Genomic DNA, 22,445 nt, shown 5'->3' with positions numbered 1-22,445 from the left:
AAAAGAGGTAAGGAGAAACATGTTACTGCTTCTTGTTCTATCCCGATACTTAAACCAAACTCAGTTATTTAATAAGTAATCATTTAAAAAGCTGTACTTTTTTCTGGACTTTTCCCAAAATATGTTTGCCTAGGAAAATTATGAACCCATTTTGGCAACTAATAGGGTGAATAAACAAATGTTTTTTTAATGTTAGTCTTTTCACATAATGCAAACCACTAGGTTCTCTTTCCCAAAGGTTTGCCAAGTCACAAGACACACTACTGTTTACAATCCCTCCCATCTGCCCCTTGCCAATATATATCAAACACTCTAGTCACTTGGCTTAAACCATAGTTTCCCAAATAACCTTCTCAAATTCTAATTTAGACCCAAGATTCATTCATTCTGATTCATATTCTTAATGGAAAATTTTTAAATCACCTGATTTTCACTAAGTTCTGCCTTTTGATGCTGCCAAATCCTAGAGCCCTCTTGCTTTCACACCAGTGCCTCAAATGAGACAGCTATGTTATCTGTCACAGATAAGTATATAGATAACTGTACTTTTAAATTATGTACTTTTAGACATATTTTTAGTCTGAATACCGTACCCTCTTGGCTTTCAAAGACAACTACCAACATTCAATTCATTCGAGTACCAGTCTTCATTTCCTTCATTTCATTGCTATATACACCATGTTCTTTAAGGCTGGAGCCTACTGATTTCCCCCCACCCCAGACTGCAGTAGGAAGAGAAATGAAACAAAATATATTTACTAACATTCTATTTACAGATAACTATCAAACAGTTCCCATTTTTATTACAGGCTTCCTATTACATAGTATCATAAATGCCTATTGTTCAGGATGTTTGTCGGGTATCTATACTGATGGTCTCCAAAATCAAACAGATAATGCTGCGGGGAGGAGGGAGGGAAGTATGATTCACCAAAAACTGCAGTGAAGAGTAATGGAATATTTTCACCAGTGGTATGTTATAACTAATAGCTTCTTTCTTTCTTTCCTTTTTTTTCTTTTTTTCTTTTTTGAGACAGAGTCTCACTTTGTCGCCCAGGCTGGAGAGTGCAGTGGCGCGATCTCGACTCTACAACCTCTGCCTCCCAGGTTCAAGTGATTCTCCTGCCTCAGCCTCCCCGGAAGCTGAGATTACAGCGGCCCACTACCAAGCCCTGCTAATTTTTAGTAGACACGGGGATTTCACCATTTGGTCAGGCTGGTCTCGAACTCCTGACCTATAGTGTGCCCGCCTCGGCCTCCCAAAGTGCTGGGATTACAGGTATGAGCCACCGCGCCCAGCCAGCTTCTTAGAGGAAGGTACTGCTAAGCAACCATCACGGTAGCAATAAATCCACCAGCTTCGAAGGCGGCAAAGCTAGGAAGATGGGAGGAAAAGCGGAGATGGGGTCCTCCCGCAGCTTCTCTAGAGGTTAGAAGAGAACAAAGTCACTGCTGCACTGTCACTTGAGGGAAAGGGGGAGGGGGCGGATCATCTTGGAAACCCAGCCCCTGGGCTGGAGCAGGCGGGGAGAAGTCAGCGAGGCTGCCTGGGATTAACATTCTCGTTCTCACCCTCTTCCCCTTCTAGAAGCTCCCCTCCTCGCTCCAGCACGGCGGCCAGAGTCCCAGATGACCACCCCCTCCAATGTATCACTCAAGGGGTGTTGAGAGAAACCAAAGAAAGAACTGAGTCAGGTGGTTGAGGCAGAGCGGGGACTCCCATGACCTCTCCGTCCTCCCTCAACACCCTCCAGCCTCCCCCGGAACACTATCAAGCACAGAAGGGTCCGGGGCGGGGGGAAAAGCCCCACACAGGTGTGCTCGCCAGGGAGGGGCGCAAGGGCCGGGCCGCGGACTCCACAGAGCTCCCGCAGCGCGGCCCCAGCCGAAGCCCCAGCCCCAGTCTCAGCTCCGGCCCCAGCCCCTGCCACGGCCCCAACCCCAGCCCCAACCGAGCAAGGCAGAGCACGCCGACCCCGGCGCCCCGCGGCCGCCCAGCCCCGACCCGAGGCCCGCCCGCCCTCCCGGCCGGGCCCTGAGTCCAGTCCGCGGGCGCGGCCTAACTGCTCGCCCCGCAGCTTGCCCCGGCGCCCGAGGGTCGCTGTACCTGGGCGGCGGCCTCCAGCTTGCCCTCGAAGGTGAAGTCCAGCAAGTCGGGCTTGAGGCAAAGGCTGTAGTTGATGGGGGAGACATCGGCAGGCAGCCGCTCGAAGGGCCTCTTCTCCGGCATCGCGGCGAGGCCCAGGCTGTGGAGGCGGCGGCGGCGGCGAGAGGAGCGGCTGAAGAGGAGAAGGAGGAGGGGAGGAGGCGGAGGGCCGAGGAAGAGCAGGCGGCGAGCGAGGGAGGGGGCGGCAGCTGCCAGCCACATCCACCGAGCGCGGGCGACCGCCGGAGGAGAGCGACCTGGGGAGCCTGGGGGGCGGGGGAGAGACCCAGCCGGAGCGCTAAGGGCTGGGTGGGAGGCGGTGCGGGCGGACTGGCGGGCGGGCTGCCTACGGGGAAGGGGGCGGAGGGGAGGGAAGGGGAGGAGGGCCCGCAAGGAGGGAGGGAGAGAGGGAGGGGGTGGCGGCGGCGGCTGCGTGCGCGGCCCCGCCGGCCGAGCGCGCCCCCGTGGAGGGCGCGCGCACGCCGGGGCAGAGGGCGGAGCGGCGAGGGCGAGGGCGAGGGCGCGGCCGGCGGGGCGGGCGGGCGCAGGGTCTCCCGCGCGAGCGCGGGGCGGTAGGCTGATCCCGGCGCTGCACCTGTCGGCGCCGCTCAGGACTGGGGGCGGCCTTCCAACTGGAAGGAGCCGGGAAGGGCTTGATCAGAGGAAGGAAAGGCTTAAGGGGCCCTTGGGCTGCCTCGGGAAGTTGAAGCCTACGCAGTTGGTCAGTTCAGCCAGGGTCGCATGCATAAAATACCAGTTACAAGCAAAACCCCAAACTGGATTCTGCCTCCAGGTCAGCGAAAAGCCCTGACTTGAGGCTCTTTGTCCTCAATTCCTGTTAAGTAGCAAATTCAAAGGATGATTTGAAAATGTTTTGTCATAAAACCTTTAATAATCTAGGTTATATCAACCAATGAGATTTGGACTTTCGAGGGAGTGATTTCAAAAACTAGATTTTTGTTTCCATGATTTAATGTTTAAAATGGGATGTTTCGGCAGGGCGCGGTGGCTCACGCCTGTAATCCCAGCACTTTGGGAGGCCAAGGTGGGCGGATCACAAGGTCAGGAGTTGGAGACCAGCCTGGCCAATCACGTGAAACCCTATCTCTACTAAAAATACAAAAATTAGCCTGGTATGGTGTCATGAGCCTGTAGTCCCAGCTACTTGGGAGGCTGAGGCAGGAGAATCGCTTGAATCGAGGAGGCAGAGGTTGCAGTGAGCCGAGACATCACTACACTCCAGCCTCAGCGACAGAGCGAGATTCCGTCTCAAAAAAAAAAAAAAAGTGGGCCTAGGTGTAGTGACATGTGCCTATGATCCCAGCTACTCAGGAGGCTGAGACGAGAGGATCACTTGAGCCCAGGAGGTGGAGGCTGCAGTGAGCTGTAATGGTGCCACTGCCCTCCAGGTGACAGAGTGAGGCCGTGTCTCAAAAAAAAAAATGAAATAACATTTTTTAAATGTTATTTAAAGTGTCATAGGCAAGGAGATTTATTCATAATCCCCATATTTCTTTACAGAAATTTCTCAGAACCCTGTAATTTCCAAAACTGAATGTAGTATGTTGTAATGGACCAGTACTGTCCAGCAGAAACATACTGTGAACCACTAGGTAGTATTAAATCTTATAGTACCCGCATCACAAAAAAGTAAAAAGGAAACAAATGAAAACACATCTTATTTAACCCAACATATCCAAAATATCATCATTTCAACATGTAATCAATATAAAAAAATATTAATGAGGTTGGGCACGGTGGCTCACGCCTGTGATCCCAGCACTTTGGGAGGCCAAGGCAGGTGAATCACCTGAGGTCAGAAGTTCAAGGCCAGCCTGACCAACATAGTGAAATCCCGTCTCTACTAAAAATACAAAAAGTAGCCGGGCATGGTGGTGCATGCCTGTAATCCTAGCCAGCTACTCTGGAGGCTGAGGCAGGAGAATCACTTGAACGCAGGAGGCAGAGGTTGCAATTAGCTAAGATCATGCCACTGCACTCCAACCTGGGCAAAAAGAGTACAACTCTGTCTCAAAAAAAAAAAAAAGTAATGAGATATTTTACTTATTTTGTTCACACCAACTTTGAAATCCAGCGTGTACTTTACATTTATAGCACATCTAAATTCTGCCTATCCACATTTCACGTGATCCATAGTCACATGTGGTTAGTAGCTCTTGTACTGGGCAGCACAGTTTTGGACTCTGGGCCTGGCCTCTTAGCCTCTGAATCCTACATATTTTTCAGAAAGGCAGACCGAAAAGCTGCAATCCTTTCAAATTAAGGTGTGAGATGGGACCTTTTGTTATATATATGTAGTTCTATGACCACTTACTGGTCTGAGAAATAATAATTTAAATAACTTTTTTTTTTTTTTTTTTGAGCTGGAGTCTCCTCTGTCACCCAGGCTGGAGTGCAGTGGCATGATCTCAGCTCATTGCAACCTCCATCTCATGGGTTCAAGCAATTCTCCTGCCCCAGCCTCCTGCGTAGCTAGGATTACAGGCACCCACCACCATGCCCAACTAATTTTTGTATTTTTAGTACAGATGGGGTTTCACTGTGTTAGCCAGGCTGGTCTCAAACTCCTGACCTCAAGTGATCTGCCCACCTAAGCCTCCCAAAGGGCTGGGATTACAGACATGAACCACCGTGCCCAGCCCACATAATAATAATTTAAGGCCGGGCGCGGTGGCTCAAGCCTGTAATCCCAGCCCTTTGGGAGGCTGAGGCGGGCGGATCACAAGGTCAGGAGATCGAGACCATCCTGGCTAACACGGTGAAACCCCGTCTCTACTAAAAACACAAAAAACTAGCCGGGCGAGGTGGCGGGCGCCTGTGGTCCCAGCTACTCGGGAGGCTGAGGCAGGAGAATGGCGTAAACCCAGGAGGCGGAGCTTGCAGTGAGCCGAGATCGCACCACTGCACTCCAGCCTGGGGGACAGAGCAAGACTCCGTCTCAAAAAATAATAATAATAATAATAATAATTTAATTAACTGTAATTGAATATGTATCGAGTTATTGCACTAAACACTTTTTTTTTTTTTTTTTGAGATGGAGTTTCGCTCTTGTTGCCCAGGCTGGATTTCTATGGCATGATCTTGGCTCATGCAACCTCTGCCTCCTGGGTTTAAGAGACTCTCCTTCCCCAGCCTCCTAAGTAGCTGGGATTACAGGCCCCCGCCACCATGCCCGGCTAATTTTTGTATTTTTAGTTTTGTTTCTTTCTTTTGTTTTGTTTTGTTTTTCTTATTTCTTTTTTTCTTTTTATTTCTTTTTCTCTTTTTAATTTTTATATTTTTAGTAGAAACGGAGTTTCACCATGTTGGCCAGGCTGGTCTCAAACTCCTGACCTCAGGTGATCCACCCACCTTGGCCCCCCAAAGGGCTGGGATTACAGGCATGAGGCACCGCGTCCAGCCCATATAATAATAATTTAATTAACTGTAATTGAATGTTTATCAAGTGCTTACTAAACACTTTGGTTTGTTTTGTTTTGTTTTGGGTTTGTTTTTTTTTTTTGAGATGGAGTTTCGCTCCTGTTGCTCAGGCTGGATTGCGATGGCGTGAGCTCGGCTCACTGCAACCTCCACCCCCTGGGTTCAAGCGATTCTCCTGCCTCAGCCACCCAAGTAGCTGGGATTACAGGTGCCCGCCACCATGCCTGGCTAATTTTTTTTGTATTTTTAGTAGAGACAGGGTTTCACCGGGTTGGCCAGGCTGGTCTCGAACTCCTGTCCTCAAGTGATCTGTCCACCGGCCTCCCAAAGTGCTGGGATTACAAGCGTGAGCCACCATGCCCAGCCAACACTTTTCATGTATTAGTTCATTTAATTCTTCTCAACAACTCTGTGAGGCGGAAATCTTTATCCCCATTTCACATTTGAGGAAATAGGCACACAGAAATTCAAGAACTTGCCTAAGGTCATACACTAATAATTGGCAGAGCTACAGTTAGGACCTAGGCATTTTTTTTTCTCTCCTGAGAATCTTGCAGCAGATTCCCTGTTGTTCTAACTCTCCAGTTTATTTTGTTTTGTTTTAATTTGTTTTGTTTTAGAGAAGGAGTCCCGCTCTGCCGCCCAGGCTGGAATGCAGTGGCAATCTCAGCTCATTGCAAGCTCCACCTCCCAGGTTCACGCCATTCTCCTGCCTCAGCCTCGCGAGCAGCTGGGACTACAGGCACCCGCCACCAGGCCCAGCTAAGTTTTTGTATTTTTAGTAGAGACGGGGTTTCACTTTGTTAGCCAGGATGGTCTCAATCTCCTGACATCGTGATCCCCTGCCTCAGCCTCCCAGAGTGCTGGGATTACAGGCATGAGCCACCACACCCAGTCCTAACTCTCCAGTTTTATTTTATTATAGTTCATCTGTTTCTCGGCTTCTCAAAATGTTATTTTCATTATGTCTGTTAAAGCAAATTTCATTCATAACCATTTAAGGCTCTCCATGAACTGTCCTTATCATTTTCCCAGACTTGTTTTTTCTTATCCTTTAACATATATTCTCCAGTCTGAACCAGCTAACCAGTTTAATGCTTGGCCCTTACAACTTGCTTATTCTTCTCTTCTCTACCACTGCTCATGCATTATTGCTGGAATGACCTCCTCATCCTTTTCCGCAAACCGGGACCCTTCCCTTCCTTCAAAACTCACCTTTTCCAGAAAGTCCTCATTGACTAACTCCACCCAACTCTACTCTTTTCCCATCAGTTCACAAGTACTGGCTTGTGCTGATTTATTTGTACTTGTTCTGTCTGTTACTCTGTAATTGTGTCATTGTTTTTGTTCTAGTTTTTTTGAGACAGAGTTTTGCTTTTGCTGCCCAGGCTGGAGTGCAATGGCACGATGTCGACTCACCACAACCTCCACCTCCCGGGTTCAAGCGATTCTCCTGCCTCAGTCTCCTGAGTAGCTGGAATTACAAGCATGCGCCACCACGTTCCGCTAATTTTTTGTGTTTTTAGTAGAGACGGGGTTTCTCCATGTTGGTCAGGCTGATCTCGAACTCCCAACCTCAGGTGATCCGCCCACCTTGGCCTCCCAAAGTGCTGGGATTACAAGTGTGAGCCACCACACCCAGCCTGTAATTGTGTTTTAAATTTATTTTATATGTGTACCTTTGCAAGATGTACTACTAGTAAGAGCTTGTTTTCTAATTCCTTTATTACTCTCAGTACTGGACCCTGCACAAAGTACATCTCAATTGTTATTGAGCTGACTAACCAATTAACCAAGAGAAAATAATTTACTCAGTCTGTAGCCTTTCCTGTATGTACAAGATGTGTGCCCCATAGAGAAACTACGTGAACCTAAGACTAGAGGCAAATTTCTTTTATAAAATCATAGAAAAGATTAAAAACAAAACACTAGGCCAGGCACCATGCCTCACACCTGTAATCTCAGCACTATGGGAGGCCAAGGTGGGCGGATCATCTGAGGTTGGGAGTTCAAGACCAGCCTGACCAATATAGAGAAACCCCATCTCTACCAAAAATACAAAATTAGTTGGGTGTGGTGGTGCATGCCTGTAATCCCAGCTACTCCAGAGGCTGAGGCAGGAGAATCGCTTAAACCCAGGAGGCGGAGGTTGCAGTGAGCCAAGATCACGCCATTTCACTCCAGCCTGGGCAACAAGAGTGAAAGTCCCTCTCAAACAAAAACAAAAACAAAACACTAGGGCCACAGACTTCATGGCAGCAATGATTTTTGATCCTGCTGAGGAGAAAGAAGAGAACCTTACTTGGCCCCATCCTTGTTCCCATGATTCAGGAGATTCCAATGCAGCAAGTCAAGAATAAACCCACACTTAGAACTCGGGATAGAGAAATGGAAGGTAACACACAGTTCCCTTAAATATGACTGGATGACTACCTAACATATGCTCCATACAGGCTTCTCTGAAATAACTGAAATTAGAAGAACACAAGGGCCCTTGGAAATTCATTTCCCTCCATGGTGCTTCAGGAGGAATGGGAAAGTCAGTAATGTCTCAAGATCCTTAGCCCTACTTTTAACAGGCTTCTAGGCTTCTCTGTTTACCAAGCCTTTGAAAATCTGCAAATGAAAAACCTATGGAAGTTCATATATATCAATAAAAAGTTAACAAAGATTTGGGAGACTGATGACTTGAGGCCAGGAGTTCAAGATCACTCTGGGCATCATAGTGAGACTCCCATCTCTACAAAATAAAAATAAAAATAAAAATAAATTGGCCAGGTGCAGTATCTCACGCCTGTAATCCCAGCACTTTGGGAGGCCGAAGTGGGTAGATCACGAGGTCAGGAGTTCGAGACCATCCTGGCCAACACGGTGAAACCACATCTCTACTAAAAATACAAAGAAAAAAAAAATTAGCCAGGCGTGGGGCTGGTGCTCGTAGTCCCAGCTACTCAGGAGGCTGAGGCAGCAGAATGGTGTGAACCTGGGAGGCAGAGCTTACAGTGAGTCGAGATCACGCCACTGCACTCCAGCCTGGGCGACAGTGTGAGACTCCATCTCAAAAAAAAAAAAATTGTTTTCAATTAGCTGGGTGTGGTGGCCTATGCCTATAGTCCTAGCTACTTGAGAGGCTAAAGTGGGAGGATTCCTTGAACCCAGGAGTGTGAGGCTGCAGTAAGCTATGACTATATCACTGCAGTCCAGCCTGGGCAACAGAGTGAAATCCTGTCTCTGTTTGGTTTGGGTTTTTTTGAGATAAAGTTTTGCTCTTGTTGCCCAGGCTGGAGTGCAGAGGCACAATCTCGGCTCACTGTAACCCCTGCCTCCCGGGGGTGGAGGCGATTTTCCTGCCTCAGCCTCCCAAGTAGCTGGAATTACAGGTGCCTGCCACCATGCCCAGCTAATTTTTTGTATTTTTAGTAGAGAGGGGGTTTCACCGTGTTGGCCAGGCTGGTCTCGAACTCCTGACCTCAGGTGATCCACCCGCCTCGGCCTCCCAAAGTGCAGGGATTACAGGCTTGAGCCACCGTGCCTGGCCAAAATCCTGTGACTTAAAAAAAAAAAAAAAAGAAGTTTAAGAAAGAAAAGAAAGGAAAAAAACAATCAGTCATTCTAGCCAGAGCCACTATTGTTTTCAGTTTTCAAGTACTAGCCTGACAAATATGAGGACACAAAAATAAATAGTTTCAATATCATCACTGACTTTATGACCTAAAACAAGTCCTATCAATTCTCTGCCTCAGTTTCCCCATATGTAAAGCAGATATGGGCATAATGCATGCTTATCTCAAAGAAAAGTATGATTTCTCCAGTGGTTTGAGAATTTCTTAAAAAGCCTATTTTTGGGCCGAGCGCGGTGGTTCATGCTTATAATCCTAGCACTTTGGGAGGCCGAGGCGGGCAGATCACTTGAGGTCGGGAGTTCAAGACCAGCCTGGCGAACATGGTGAAACCCCATTTCTACTAAAAATACAAAAAAATTAGCCGGGCATGGTGGTGGGTGCCTGTAATCCCAGCTACTTGGGAAGCTGAGGCAGGAGAATTATTTGAACCCAGGAGGCGGAGTTTGCAGTGAGTCAGGATCACACCATTGCACTCCAGCCTGGGTGACAAAACGAGACTCCATCACAAAAAAAAAAAAGCATATTATTTTCTTAATGTGAGAATGGTCTTTGTAGCAGGACTAGTAAAAAGTTGAAGGCCGGGCACGGTGGCTCAAGCCTATAATCCCAGCACTTTGGGAGGCTGAGACGGGCGGATCACGAGGTCAGGAGATCGAGACCATCCTGGCTAACACGGTGAAACTCCATCTCTACTAAAAAAAATACAAAAAACGACTGGGTGCGGTGGCTCATGCCTGTAATCCCAGCACTTTGGGAGGCCGAGGCGGGCGGATCACGAGGTCAGGAGTTCAAGACCAGCATGACCAACATGGTGAAATCCGTCTCTACTGAAGAATACAAAAATTAGCTGGGTGTGGTGGCACACGCCTGTAATCCCAGCTACTCAGTAGGCTGAGGCAGGAGACTCACTTGAACACGGGAGGCAAAGGTTGCAGTGAGCCAAGATTGCACCACTGCACTCCAGCCTGGGTGACAGACTGAGACTCTATCTCAACAACAACAACAACAACAACAACAACAACAAAAACTAGCCGGGCGTGGTGGCGGGCGCCTGTAGTCCCAGCTACTCTGCACGGAGGCTGAGGCAGGAGAATGGCGTAAACCCGGGAGGTGGAGCTTGCAGTGAGCTGAGATCCGGCCACTGGACTCCAGCCTGGGCAACAGAGAGAGACTCCGTCTCAAAAAAAAAAAAAAGTTGAAGTATAGAGAGAGAGCAAATGTAAGTCATCGAAAGAAGTATTTCAGAGCAAAGATAATGTAAAGGAATTGGACTAGGGAGCCAAAACATTCAGGCAGGAAAGAGAAAAACCCCAGCTGTGGAACACAGAAAGAGAATGATGTGGAGAGTTTGAGAGAACCATTACAAAACCACAAAGTTAGATCAAAACAAAGCATTACAGTTACTATTTAGCCTCTCTGACTTACAAATTATGGCCTTCAATGTCAATTTCAAGCATACAAATTATAATTCAAATTCCACTAATATGTGTATTACCTGTGGAATATGATGAAGGGGTTCCAAAGGCCAGGAACACAAAAAGTAGGAGAGCAATCCATGGAAAGTGATGCCATGAGGTCCCAGCCTTGTCTCTTCTGTAACTTAAAATGGCTGTTGAAATGACAGTTGGAAATGTGAGTAGATGGAATGCTGCCTACCCATCCTGTGTTCTTCATGAAAGGAAAGTAGATTAATTTCACGTGCTTTAAAATGTTTTTAAAATGCTATACTGATTGATAACTTAGTTTGTCATAATAATATAGATTAGATAGACTGATGGATAGATACATAGTTTTATTTATTTGGGGATAGCAATATGACATTATGCACATAAAAATGTGGCCAAAGGAAGGTCCTATCTGGTCAGAGTTTTATTTCTCTTGGTATCTTTCCATCAGGAAGTTGAAAAAGTCATACATTTCCACCTTTCTCACTTCCTTTCTAGCCCTCCTCTTTTTTTTTTTTTTTTTTTTTTTTATTTTTTATTTTCTTCAGTACTTCTTCCCTTTTCACAATTACTGCTGCAGGTCTGTTTACCAATCCCAAGGGAGTGACAACTACAAGACCAAACTTGACCCCTTTGTTGATGATCTTCAAACTGAGATGACCTGGTTGGCTGTGTCCTGTTGTAAAGGGTTAGCCACCAAGGCTCTGCAGAATATAAGTTAGGGAGCCAACTTATATGATATGATATATGGCTTATATAACATATAAGCCAACTTATATGATAAATACAACTTATATTAGTAAAGCCAATACCCTCTGCTGCAAAGAGTGCATATGTCTATGTCTGATGTGTGGGTCTCTGGAATGCTACTGTAACATTTCTCCTGAAATCCCAAGTCTTTTTTTGTTTTTTTTTTTGAGATGGAGTGTCTCTCTGTCGCAGTGGTGCGATCTTGGCTCATTGCAACCTCCACCTCCCGGGTTCCAGCAATTCTCCTGCCTCAGCCTCCCGAGTTGCTGGGACTACAGGCGCATGCCACCACGCCTGGCTTTTTTTTTTATTATTAGTAGAGACAGGCTTTCACCATGTTGTCCAGGCTGATCTCAAACTCCTGACCTCAGATGATCCACCCGCCTCGGCCTCCTGAAGTGCTGGGATTACCAGCGTGAGCCACTGTGCCCAGCGAAATCCCAACTTTTTAAGTTACAGTGCTCTGGAGCTGGCATGCTGGAATTGGGTTTGTAATGATGTTTGCCTTGATGTCAAATCCAAAAATGTCAGTGTGAGTTCAGGTTGAACCAGACCAGTGGGGTAGCTAAGAGGATTAGAAGTCGCAGCAGCTTGGTAAGTCAGGGGGCCTCAGTTTCTCCACCCTTGGCTCTATTTCTGTTTGCTTCTTAAATCCTTGACAAGAAGAATTGACATCAGAATAGTCCTCACCCAATATGCAATCCAAGGCCTAGCAAAGAGAATAAGCTTAACCCAGGTTAAGGGTGGGGTGAAGAGAAGAGACCCAAGACATTAAGGCCTGCTAATCTGGTAGAATCACATCTCATGGGGTGTGATTTTATGGGAGCAATTTGCCTTGGAGTCTTAGGCACATAAATAACTAAGGATAAGAATCTTCTGCTGCCAGCCTCCCTACAGTTTGAGAGAGCAATTTGCCTTGGAGTCTTAGGCACATAAATAACTAAGGATAAGAATCTTCTGCTGCCAGCCTCCCTACAGTTTGCATAGGAGTCAAGATTAATAAATACTTAAAAAGTGTAAGGGGAGCTAAAAATTGGCTTGTGACCTGCTTATTCACAGGACTGAACCAAAAGTCATAGTGTCCCTAGTAAACAAATAATGCTAGAGCTAAAGAGAAACCATAAGGTAAGCATCTGAGACCCTTTCATTTTCAGATATACATGTTTTAGAAAAATTGTCTTGGCATGGAGATTAGCCTTTGGGATCTAGTGCCTTAAAAAAGTCTGATGGTAACATCTCTATTTTGGTAAATTGATTCAAGAAAAAGGCAAAGAGACAAAAAGCAATTCAAACTGCTCATACTCTTTAGCCCTTAGAAGGCTGCACCGGCAGGTTTCTGGATATGGTCTATTTTAGTTCAAAGTGCAATCACACTGTATAAAATATAAAGTCACTAAGAATGAGGCATAGCACAAATACCCTAGGGACCTGACATCAGGAATTAGGGCAGGTCACAAAAAAAAGAGACGAAACTCAGAGCTTCATTCTTGTTGCCCAGGCTGGAGGGCAGTGGCGCAATCGCGGCTCACTACAACCTCTGCCTCCTGGGTTCAAGCAAGTCTCCTGCCTCAGCCTCCCAAGTAGCTGAGATTACAGGCATGTGCCACCACGCCTGGCTAATTTTGTATTTGTAGTAGAGACGAGGTTTCTCCATGTTGGTCAGACTGGTCTCGAACTCCTATCCTCAGGTGATCTGCCCCTCCCTCGGCCTCCCAAAGTGCTGAGATTACAGGCGTGAGCCACTGTGCCCAGCCAAGACAAAACTCTTTAGGCAAAAAGGCACAATTTAGGCTGGGCATGGTGGCTCACGCCTGTAATCCCAGCACTTTGGGAGGCCGAGGTGGGATCATGAGGTCAGGAGATCGAGACCATCCTGGCTAACACGGTGAAACCCTGTCTCTACTAAAAATACAAAAAATTAGCCCGGTGTGGTGGCAGAAGCCTATAGTCCCAGATACTCGGGAGGCTGAGGCAGGAGAATGGCGTGGGCCTGGGAGGTGGAGCCTGCAGTGAGCCAAGATTACGTCACTGCACTCCAGCCTGGGTGACAGAGCGAGACTCTGTCTCAAAAAAAAAAAAAAAAAAGGGCCGGGCGCGGTGGCTCAAGCCTGTAATCCCAGCACTTTGGGAGGCCGAGGCGGGTGGATCACGAGGTCAGGAGATCGAGACTATCCCGGCTAACATGGTGAAACCCCGTCTCTACTAAAAATACAAAAAACTAGCTGGGCGTGGTGGCGGGCGCCTGTAGTCCCAGCTACTTGGGAGGCTGAGGCGGGAGAATGGCGTGAACCCGGGAGGCGGAGCTTGCAGTGAGCCGAGATCGCGCCACTGCACTCCAGCCTGGGAGACACAGCGAGACTCTGTCTCAAAAAAAAAAAACCAAAAAAAAAAAAGGCACAATTTAAACCATTCAAGAGATATTTATATTCTTCTTGCCCCAAACCTACATTAGCTGTTAAGTGGAGGTCATAGTTTTAGCAACTCTACTTCAGGAAACCCTGAACTCTTGTTGTGCCCTATCCCGATATGTCTCAGTGCCAAGAGAGGCCAAACGATGTCACCTTTGTTTAGCTCTACGTACTTTTGCTAAAGTGATTCATTACTATCTTATCTCAGTGTAAGAGGATATCAGTAGATGCAGGGGAGGGTGACAGAATCAAAGGAATGGAGGAGGTGAAAGAGGAGAAAAAGGTATCACTATTTTACAGAAAAAGTGCTATTATTGGTGTCTGACAAGGTAAATCGTTTTCTTTAGTTTATAAGCCCTACCTCCTTTTATTTTTTCCAGAAATTAGAACACTAGCTCTATCCAGGTTTGGTTCAGACTTGAAATTTACAAGTTGCAGTTCTTAGAGTAGATACCAGGGTCCCATTCTCTCACCTAGGCTGGAGTGCAGTGATGTGATCTCAGCTCACTGCAACATCTGCCTCCCAGGTTCAATGATCCTTTACCTTAGCCTCCTAGGTAGCTGGGACTACAGACATGCACCACTAGGTACATCTAGTTTGGGTGGAGATTTTTGGTAGAGATGGGATTTCACCATGTTGCCCAGGCTGGTCTCAAACTCCTGGGCTCAAGCGATCCTCCCGCCTCCCCAAAGTACTGGGATTATAGATGTAAGCCACCGTGTCTGCCCTAAAATGGTAAAATCTTTAAGACCCTTATTTTCCCTAATTTTTCCTCCCCTTCATGGTAAAGAAGTCCAGTACGCTATGTTACTAACACTAGGATTCATAACTTACATTTTAAGGATAGCCAAAGTAAGTTGAAAATTATTTCCTATTGTTTTGTTCTTTATAATTGTTTTAGGGGGCTTCAAATACAAGGGGTCAAAAACTGACGTAGGACAAAGATAGATGCAGTCATTCACCCAGAGTTAACTGCAAAGCAATGACCAAAAACCATGATGAGAAGAATTTCTGACTCTCAGGCCTCTCTTCTTTCCGAATATCCTTGCTGTCCTAGATAACTGTCAGAGGACAAATGTTGAAATGTGCTGACAAGTGTTGACAAGGAGGACCACACATACCCTAGATTTTCCAGGACAGTCCTGATGGCAAATATTCTCCACTGTCATCAGAAGCCATGTAAATAAATGTCCTAGAAATACCAATATTCTAGCATTTTGGATTAAAGAAAATGAAAGAACTGTATGCCTTGAAGTCAAGGGAAAAAGGGCACATGATAGTCGGTGTCAAGACCAGGTGACAGGAAGGAGACAGAAAGATCTGATTGCTAGAATAACCAGGCAGCTCAAATGAGGGTAATAGAATCTTGTGCGGCAGAGCATCAGCTGATGCTGAAAAAAAAATGCTCCTTCCATGAGTGCTTAAAGCAGACTCAGAGAAAAGTTGCTGTTTTCAACCCACCTCTGGAGTACTAGTAACCCAGCCTCCATTAGTCAGGCTTTCACCCTGGAGATCTGACATAGTATGACAAGTCCTACAAAGCCAAACAATGAGGTCATCCTTTGTAGGTTACTTCATTGTGGGTGATAACTTCATCAGGAAAAAATATGTTCATTCAGCATTTTTCAAGTCCTCAAACTGCCTTACAAAATCAAGTCTGTTCACTCCTCTCTAGGAAGAGCAAACCTAGCAAGAGAAAGAAGTTCTCTAGGTTTATAAATCTATATGGTTAATCCTAGGCTCTTAGCCCCCACCCGAACAAATCCTAACCCTAGAGATCTAAATGAAATATTCTCTTTATTTAGTATAATTAATCCATTACCACTGTGAATAACTGGAAATATATTTAAATGCTTTTCATAGTGTGAGAGACAGAATGGAAATCCATGGAGCAGAAGAAAGGCTCAGTTCTTCTCCTTTTACCATGATCATGACAACTTTGTAATTCCTTGTAGTAAACCCTAAGGACACGTTCTCATCAGCCAGGTTAGAGCCCCTTGTTCTACAGATTAATGAAAGAGTTAGACCAAGTAACTTTCCCCAGTAATAGGGTGGCCAAGTTAAAAAAACAGGACACCTAGCCGGGCGCGGTGGCTCAAGTTGTAATCCCAGCACTTTGGGAGGCCGAGGGGGCGGATAACGAACTCAGGAGATCGAGACCATCCTGACTAACACGGTGAAACCCCGTCTCTACTAAAAATACAAAAAAATTAGCCAGGTGTAGTGGCGGGCGCCTACAGTCCCAGCTACTCGGGAGACTGAGGCAGGAGAATGGCGTGAACCCTGAGGGGCGGAGCCTGCAGAAAAAAAAAAAAAAACAGGACACCGACTTAAATCAGAATGTCAGATCAGATAAAATGAGTAGTTTTTTAGTGTAAATAGTCTCAAATATTTCATGGGACAGCTTAGACTAAAAATATGCAATAGTTTGCCGGGCGCTGTGGCGCACATCTTTAATCCCAGCACTCCGAGAAAGGCCGAGGTGGGCGGATCACAAGGTCAAGGAGATCAAGACCATCCTGGTTAACACGGTGAAATCCCGTCTCTACTAAAAATACAAAAAATTAGCCGGGCGTGGTGGCAGTTGCCTGTAATCACAGCTACTCGGGAGGCTGAGGCAGGAGAATGGCGTGAACCCGGGAGGCGGAGTTTGCAGTGAGCTGAGGTCGCACCACTGCACTCCAGCCTGAGCGGCAGAGCGAGACTCTGTCTCAAAAAAAAAAAAAAAAAAAAGCAATAGTTAGAAGTTAGGGTACTAAATACTAAAAACTATTCATTGTTTATCTGAAATTCAATTATTATTATTATTATTTTGAGACGGAGTTTCACCCTTGTTACCCAGGCTGGAGTGCAATGGCACAATCTCAGCTCACTGCAACCTCTGCCTCCGCCTCCCGGGTTCAAGCGATTCTTCTGCCTCAGCCTTCCCAGTAGCTGGGACTACAGGTATGCACCATCACGCCTGGCTAATTTTGTATTTTTAGTAGAGCCAGGGTTTCTCCATGTTGGTTAAGCTGGTCTCAAACTTCCGACCTCCAGTGATCCACCCGCCTCGGCCGGCTAAGGTGCTGGCGGGCTTTTTGGTTTTCTTTTTTTTTTTCTTTCTTTCTTTGTTTTTTTTGTTTTTGTTTTTTCGAGATAAGGCCTCACTCTGTGGTCCAGACTGGAGTGCAGTGGCATGATTACAGATGATTACAGCTCACTGAAGCCTTGACCTCCTGGACTCAGGAGATCCTTCCACCTCAGCCTCCCAAATAGCTGGTACTACAGGGATACACCACAACATTTGGCTAATTTTTTTTTTTTTTTTTTTTGAGACAGAGTCTCACTCAGCCGCCCAGGCTAGAGTGCAATGTTGCAATCTCGGCTCACTGCAACCACCCTCTCCCGGATTCAAGCGATTCTCCGGTCTCAGCCTCCTGAGTAGCAGGGATTAGAGGCACCCATTATCATGCCCAGCTAATTTTTGTATTTTAGTAGAGACAGGGTTTCACCATGTTGGCCAGACTGGTCTTGAACTCCTGACCTCAGGTGATCCACCCACCTCAGCCTCCCAAAGTGCTAGGATTACAGCTGTGAGCCACCACGCCCGTCCTTTTGGCTAATTTTTGTACTTTCGTTTTTTAAGAGATGGGACTTTGCCATGTTGGCCAGACTTGTCTCAAACTCTGGGCTCAAATGATCTGCCTACCTCGGCCTCTCAAAGTGCTGGAATTACAAGTGTGAGCCACTGTGCCTGGCCCGAAATTCAAATGCAATTGGGCATGCTGTATTTTTATTTGCTAAATATAGTAACCCTACCAGTACTCTGCTTTCAGATTTTTTTTTTTTTTTTTTTTTGAGATGGAGTTTTGCTCTTGTTGCCCAGGCTGTATTGCAATGGCGTGATCTCAGCTCACTGCAACCTCCACCTCCTGGGTTCAAGAGATTCTCCTGCCTCAGCCTCCTGAGTAGCTGAGAATACAAGCGCCCGCCACCACGCCTGGCTAATTTTTTTTTTTGTATTTTTAGTAGAGACGGGGTTTCACCATGTTGGCCAGGTTGGTCGCAAACTCCTGACCACAGGTGATCCACCCACCTCAGCCTCCCAAAGTGCTGAGATTACAGGCGTGAGCCACCTTCACCCGGCCTGCTTTCAGGGTTTGTTGTTGTTTTTTTTTTTTTTTTTTTTGAGAGGGAGTCTTACTCTGTCACTGTCAGGCAGGCTGGAGTGCAGTGGCACCATCTCAGCTCACTGCAAGCTCCGCCTCCCAGGTTCAGGCTGTTCTCCTGCCACAGCGTCCTGAGTAGCTGGGATTACAGGGACATGCCACCATACCTGGCTAGTTTTTTTTTTTTCTTTTGAGATGGAGTCTCGCTCTGTCACCCAGGCTGGAGTGCAGTGGCACAATTTTAGCTCACTGCAAGCTCCACCTCCTGGGTTCACGTCATTCTCCTGCCTCAGCCTCCGGAGTAGTTGGGACTACAGGTGCCCGCCACCACTCGCAGCTAATTTTGTTTTGTTTTGTTTTGTTTGTATTTTTAGTAGAGATGGGGTTTCATTATGTTAACCAGGATGGTCTCGATCTCCTGACCTCGTGATCCGCCTGCCTCGGCCTCCCAAAGTGCTGGGATTACAGGCATGAGCCACCGCACCAGGCCCATACCTGGCTAGTTTTTGCATTTTTAGTAGAGATGGGGTTTCACCATGTTGTCTAGGCTGATCTCCAACTCTTAACCTCAGGTGATCCACCCAACTTGGCCTCCCAAAGTGCTGGGATTATAGGCATGAACCATCGCACCCAGGGTAAATAGGGATTTTATTTATTTATTTATTTATTTATTTATTTATTTATTTTGAGACGGCGTCTCACTCTGTCGCCCAGGCTGGAGTGCAGTGGCCGGATCTCAGCTCACTGCAAGCTCCGCCTCCCGGGTTTACGCCATTCTCCTGCCTCAGCCTCCTGAGTAGCTGGGACTACAGGAACCCGCCACCTCGCCCAGCTAGTTTTTTTGTATTTTTTTAGTAGAGACAGGGTTTCGCCGTGTTAGCCAGGATGCTCTCGATCTCCTGACCTCGTGATCTGCCCGTCTCGGCCTCCCAAAGTGCTGGGATTACAAGCTTGAGCCACCGCGCCCGGCCAAAATAGGGATTTTAAAATAGCTTTGTGTGCTGGCAAATATCTTTTTCTGGAGAGTTGAATGACATTCTGTCATGTTTAATTTTTTAGGCTATGAAACCGCTAAAAGGATTATCTAACTCTCTTCGCCTTTTCTTATTCCCTAGGGTATTCACTTTAGTGAAAAACAGCATAGGTAAATATCAACTGGCTCCATAAAAATCAACTTGTCCTTTTAAATGTATTAAATACTTTAAATACTTTTTCCAATATTAAATATCCATGTTCAGGATATGGTGGTAATTATGCCATATTTAATAAGAGAAATTACTTTGAGAGTGATGTTGGCAAGATTATGTCAAGTAGCAGCCAAAGGCTGATATACCACACTGTCAAACCAATGATTTTTTTTCTTACTTTCTTTTGCCACTGTTACTATATTAATATACTTTTAGTATTTCCACTCACCTGAAAATGATGCAGGCAGACATTATAAACCTGATTCTGCCACTCCTGCAAATATCAAAGCTTAAACATTTTAATGGGGAGGAAAAAAAAAAAACACTGCGAAGTATAAATATTCATAGGATTTTAATCCAGAAGTATCCCAACAGGCGCAGTGGCTCATGCCTGTAATCCCAGCACTTTGGGAGGCCGAGGCAGGCGGATCACGAGGTCAGGAGATCGAGACCATCCTGGCTAACACAGTGAAACCCCGCCTCTATTAAACATACAAAACGTTTTAGCCTGGCGTGGTGGTAGGTGCCTGTAATCCCAGCAACTTGGGAGGCTGAGGCAGGAGAATGGCGAACCCGGGAGGCAGAGTTTGCAGTGAGCTGAGATCGTGCCACTGCAGTCCAGCCTGGGCGACAGAGCAAGACTCCATCTCAAAAAAAAAATAAATAAAACCAGCCAGACGTGGTGGCAGGCGCCTGTAATCTCAGCTACTGGGAAGGCTGAGGCAGGAGAATCACTTGAACCCGGGAGATGGAGGTTGCAGTGAGCTGAGATTGCACCACAGCACTCTATCCTGGGTGACAGAGTGAAACTCCCTCTCAAAAAAAAAAAAAAAAAAGTATCTGGCCAGGTGCAATGGATCACGCTTGTAATACCAGCACTTTGGGAGGCCGAGGCGGGCAGATCACGAGGTCAGGAGTTCAAGACCAGCAAGGACCAACATAGTGAAACCCCGTCTCTACTAAAAATACAAAAATTAGCCGGGCGTGGTGGCATGTGCCTGTAATCCCAGCTACTCAGGAGGCTGAGGCTGAGGCAGGAGAATGGCTTGAAACTGCGAGGCAGAAGTTGCAGTGAGCCGAGATTGCACCATTGCACTGCACTCCAGCCTGGGCAACACAGCAAGACTCTGTCTCAAAAAAAAAAGTACCCCAACAGAGTTTCACATTTTACCACAACCCACAGGAGGGAAATCTTTTCCATAATCATTAATAATTTGGTTCTTTAGAAAAATCATTTCCTGGCTGGGCACGGTGACTCAAGCCTGTAATCCCAGCACTTTGGGAGGCCGAGACGGGCAGATCACGAGGTCAGGAGATCGAGACCATCCTGGCTAACACGGTGAAACCCCGTCTCTACTAAAAAATACAAAAAACTAGCCGGGTGCGGTGGTGGGCGCCTGTAGTCCCAGCTACACGGGCGGCTGAGGCAGGAGAATGGCGTAAACCCGGGAGGCAGAGCTTGCAGTGAGCTGAGATCCGGCCACTGCACTCCAGCCTGGGCGACAGAGCGAGACTCCGTTTCAAAAAACAAAAAAAAAGAAAAAAAAGAAAAAAGAAATAACATTTCCTCTTCATGTGATTTTTCTTGTTTTAGACGTGGTCTCATGATGTTGGCCAGGCTGGCCTCAAACTCCTGGGCTCAAGTGATCCTCCTGCCTCAGCCTCCTGAGTAGTTGGGACTACAGAGATGTACCACTATGCCAGTCTTCACTTGTTTATCAAGCAATTATTGAGTACCTAGTGTGTGCCACTCAGTGGCTTCTAAGTGGCAGAGCCAGTGGCAGAAGTCAGGTTACCTTGACTCAGAACAGGCACTCTTTCCTAATACTTGGTTTTCCCATGATCTCTTTCTGGAAAACCCAGGGCTGATGTAATATAACCCAAAGAATAAACTGGAATAAGACAAAGGGAAATAAAGCTTGAGTTTCCATTTAGCTCTTCCCTAACAGGTGGTACATAACTTAGCCCATTCAAGAGCAGATGAGTTTCCATCACCTGTTTTGTTTAAATATTAAGAACTATTAAAAAACATTATTTTCCCTTGATGGTTATCAAAATCCTCTGATTTTCCAACAGTGCCACCCAAATCCTTTATCTGTCTAGAACCCCTTGGTGTTCCAGTTTTTTCATCTGTAAAATTAGGTAATGGATTAGATCATCTTCAAAGTTCTTTCTGGCTCTTAAATTATTTTATTCTACTAATTTTCTGTGGAAAAATATGATTATGCTCAGCTCCATCAGCTTTGGCTAATGAGGGCTGCACTCCACAGTTTGAAAAGTTTAGGAAATTCCCAGCCTGGTGTGGTGGCTCATGCTTGTAATCCCAGTACTTCCAGAGGCCAAGGCAGGCAGAATACTTTTGCCTTCAAGTTCGAGACCAGCCTGGGCAGCGTGGCAAGATTCTGTTTCTAATAAAAAGGTAAAAATGGCATATCATCCGTGGCCTTTTTACTTTTCTAACACAGCCAAGGAAATTATTAAAAACAATAACATCTCTACAGAGTACTCTTTCCTAATTACTTTGAATGTTTTCTTTTCTCACAATGTCATTGAGAGACAAGAATGTATTATTCATCCACCAAAAATGAGAAACCGGACATACAGATAGGCCGTGCGATCCTGCACTCCTTTTTTTTTTTTTTTTTTGAGATGGAGTCTTGCTCTGTCACCTAGGCTGGAGTACAATGGCACAGATCTCTGCTCACTGCAACCTCCACCTCCTGGGTTCAAGCGATTCTCCTGCCTCAGTCTCCTGAGTAGCTGGGACTACAGGCGCGTGCCACCACACCCGGCTAATTTTTTGTATTTTTAGTAGAGACGGGGTTTCATAAGTTGGCCAGGCTGGTCTCAAACTCCTGACCTCATGATCTGCCCACCTTGGCCTCCCAAAGTGCTGGGATTACAGGCGTGAGCCACCATGCCCCGCCTAGATCGTGCACTTCTAAAACTCACAGTAAGTGGGAGTAGATCCAAAATGAGAAAGTGGATCTCTCTGCTGACTGGGTCTCTTTTCCAGGCTTTTTATCCACAATAAGTTTTCTGGTTAATGTAGAGAATGTGGTATGCTCATTAATTGCTCTTGGAAAATGAACCTGCCTCTTCCTCCCTTCCTACTTCAAAAAAACACACACACAAAAACACAGAAAAACAATAATACCCTCACTTTATTAAATGAGCAAGAGGGGAAAAAAAAATGAATCCAGCTAGGTGTGGTGGCTCACACCTGTAATCCCAACACTTTGGGAGGCTGAGGCAGGTGGATCACTTGAGGTCAGGGGTTCAAGACCAGCCTG

General features: G+C 46.4%; 1 protein-coding gene across 3 annotated transcripts in view; it reads right to left on the bottom strand.

The window, feature by feature from the left end:
• NPEPPS (aminopeptidase puromycin sensitive) overlaps positions 1-2,558 on the bottom strand; it is a 98,822-nt gene extending 96,264 nt beyond the window's left edge. For 2 of the 3 annotated variants that reach the window (XM_073005374.1, XM_008012947.3), the window contains exon 1: positions 2,108-2,474. In XM_073005374.1, the coding sequence (XP_072861475.1) occupies positions 2,108-2,368 (261 nt within the window). In that variant the 5' untranslated portion in view covers positions 2,369-2,474. Of the gene's footprint in view, positions 1-2,107 lie in introns of all 3 variants that reach the window. The other variant, XM_008012946.3, reaches the window with a different exon arrangement.
• Between the last annotated feature and the right edge of the window lie 19,887 nt (positions 2,559-22,445).

The sequence above is a fragment of the Chlorocebus sabaeus genome, chromosome 16 (genome assembly GCF_047675955.1).
Source record: "Chlorocebus sabaeus isolate Y175 chromosome 16, mChlSab1.0.hap1, whole genome shotgun sequence".
NCBI classification, from domain to species: Eukaryota; Metazoa; Chordata; class Mammalia; order Primates; family Cercopithecidae; genus Chlorocebus; species Chlorocebus sabaeus.
The sequence above is the reverse complement of the archived record's forward strand: the minus strand, read 5'-3'. Positions and strand labels throughout refer to the sequence as shown.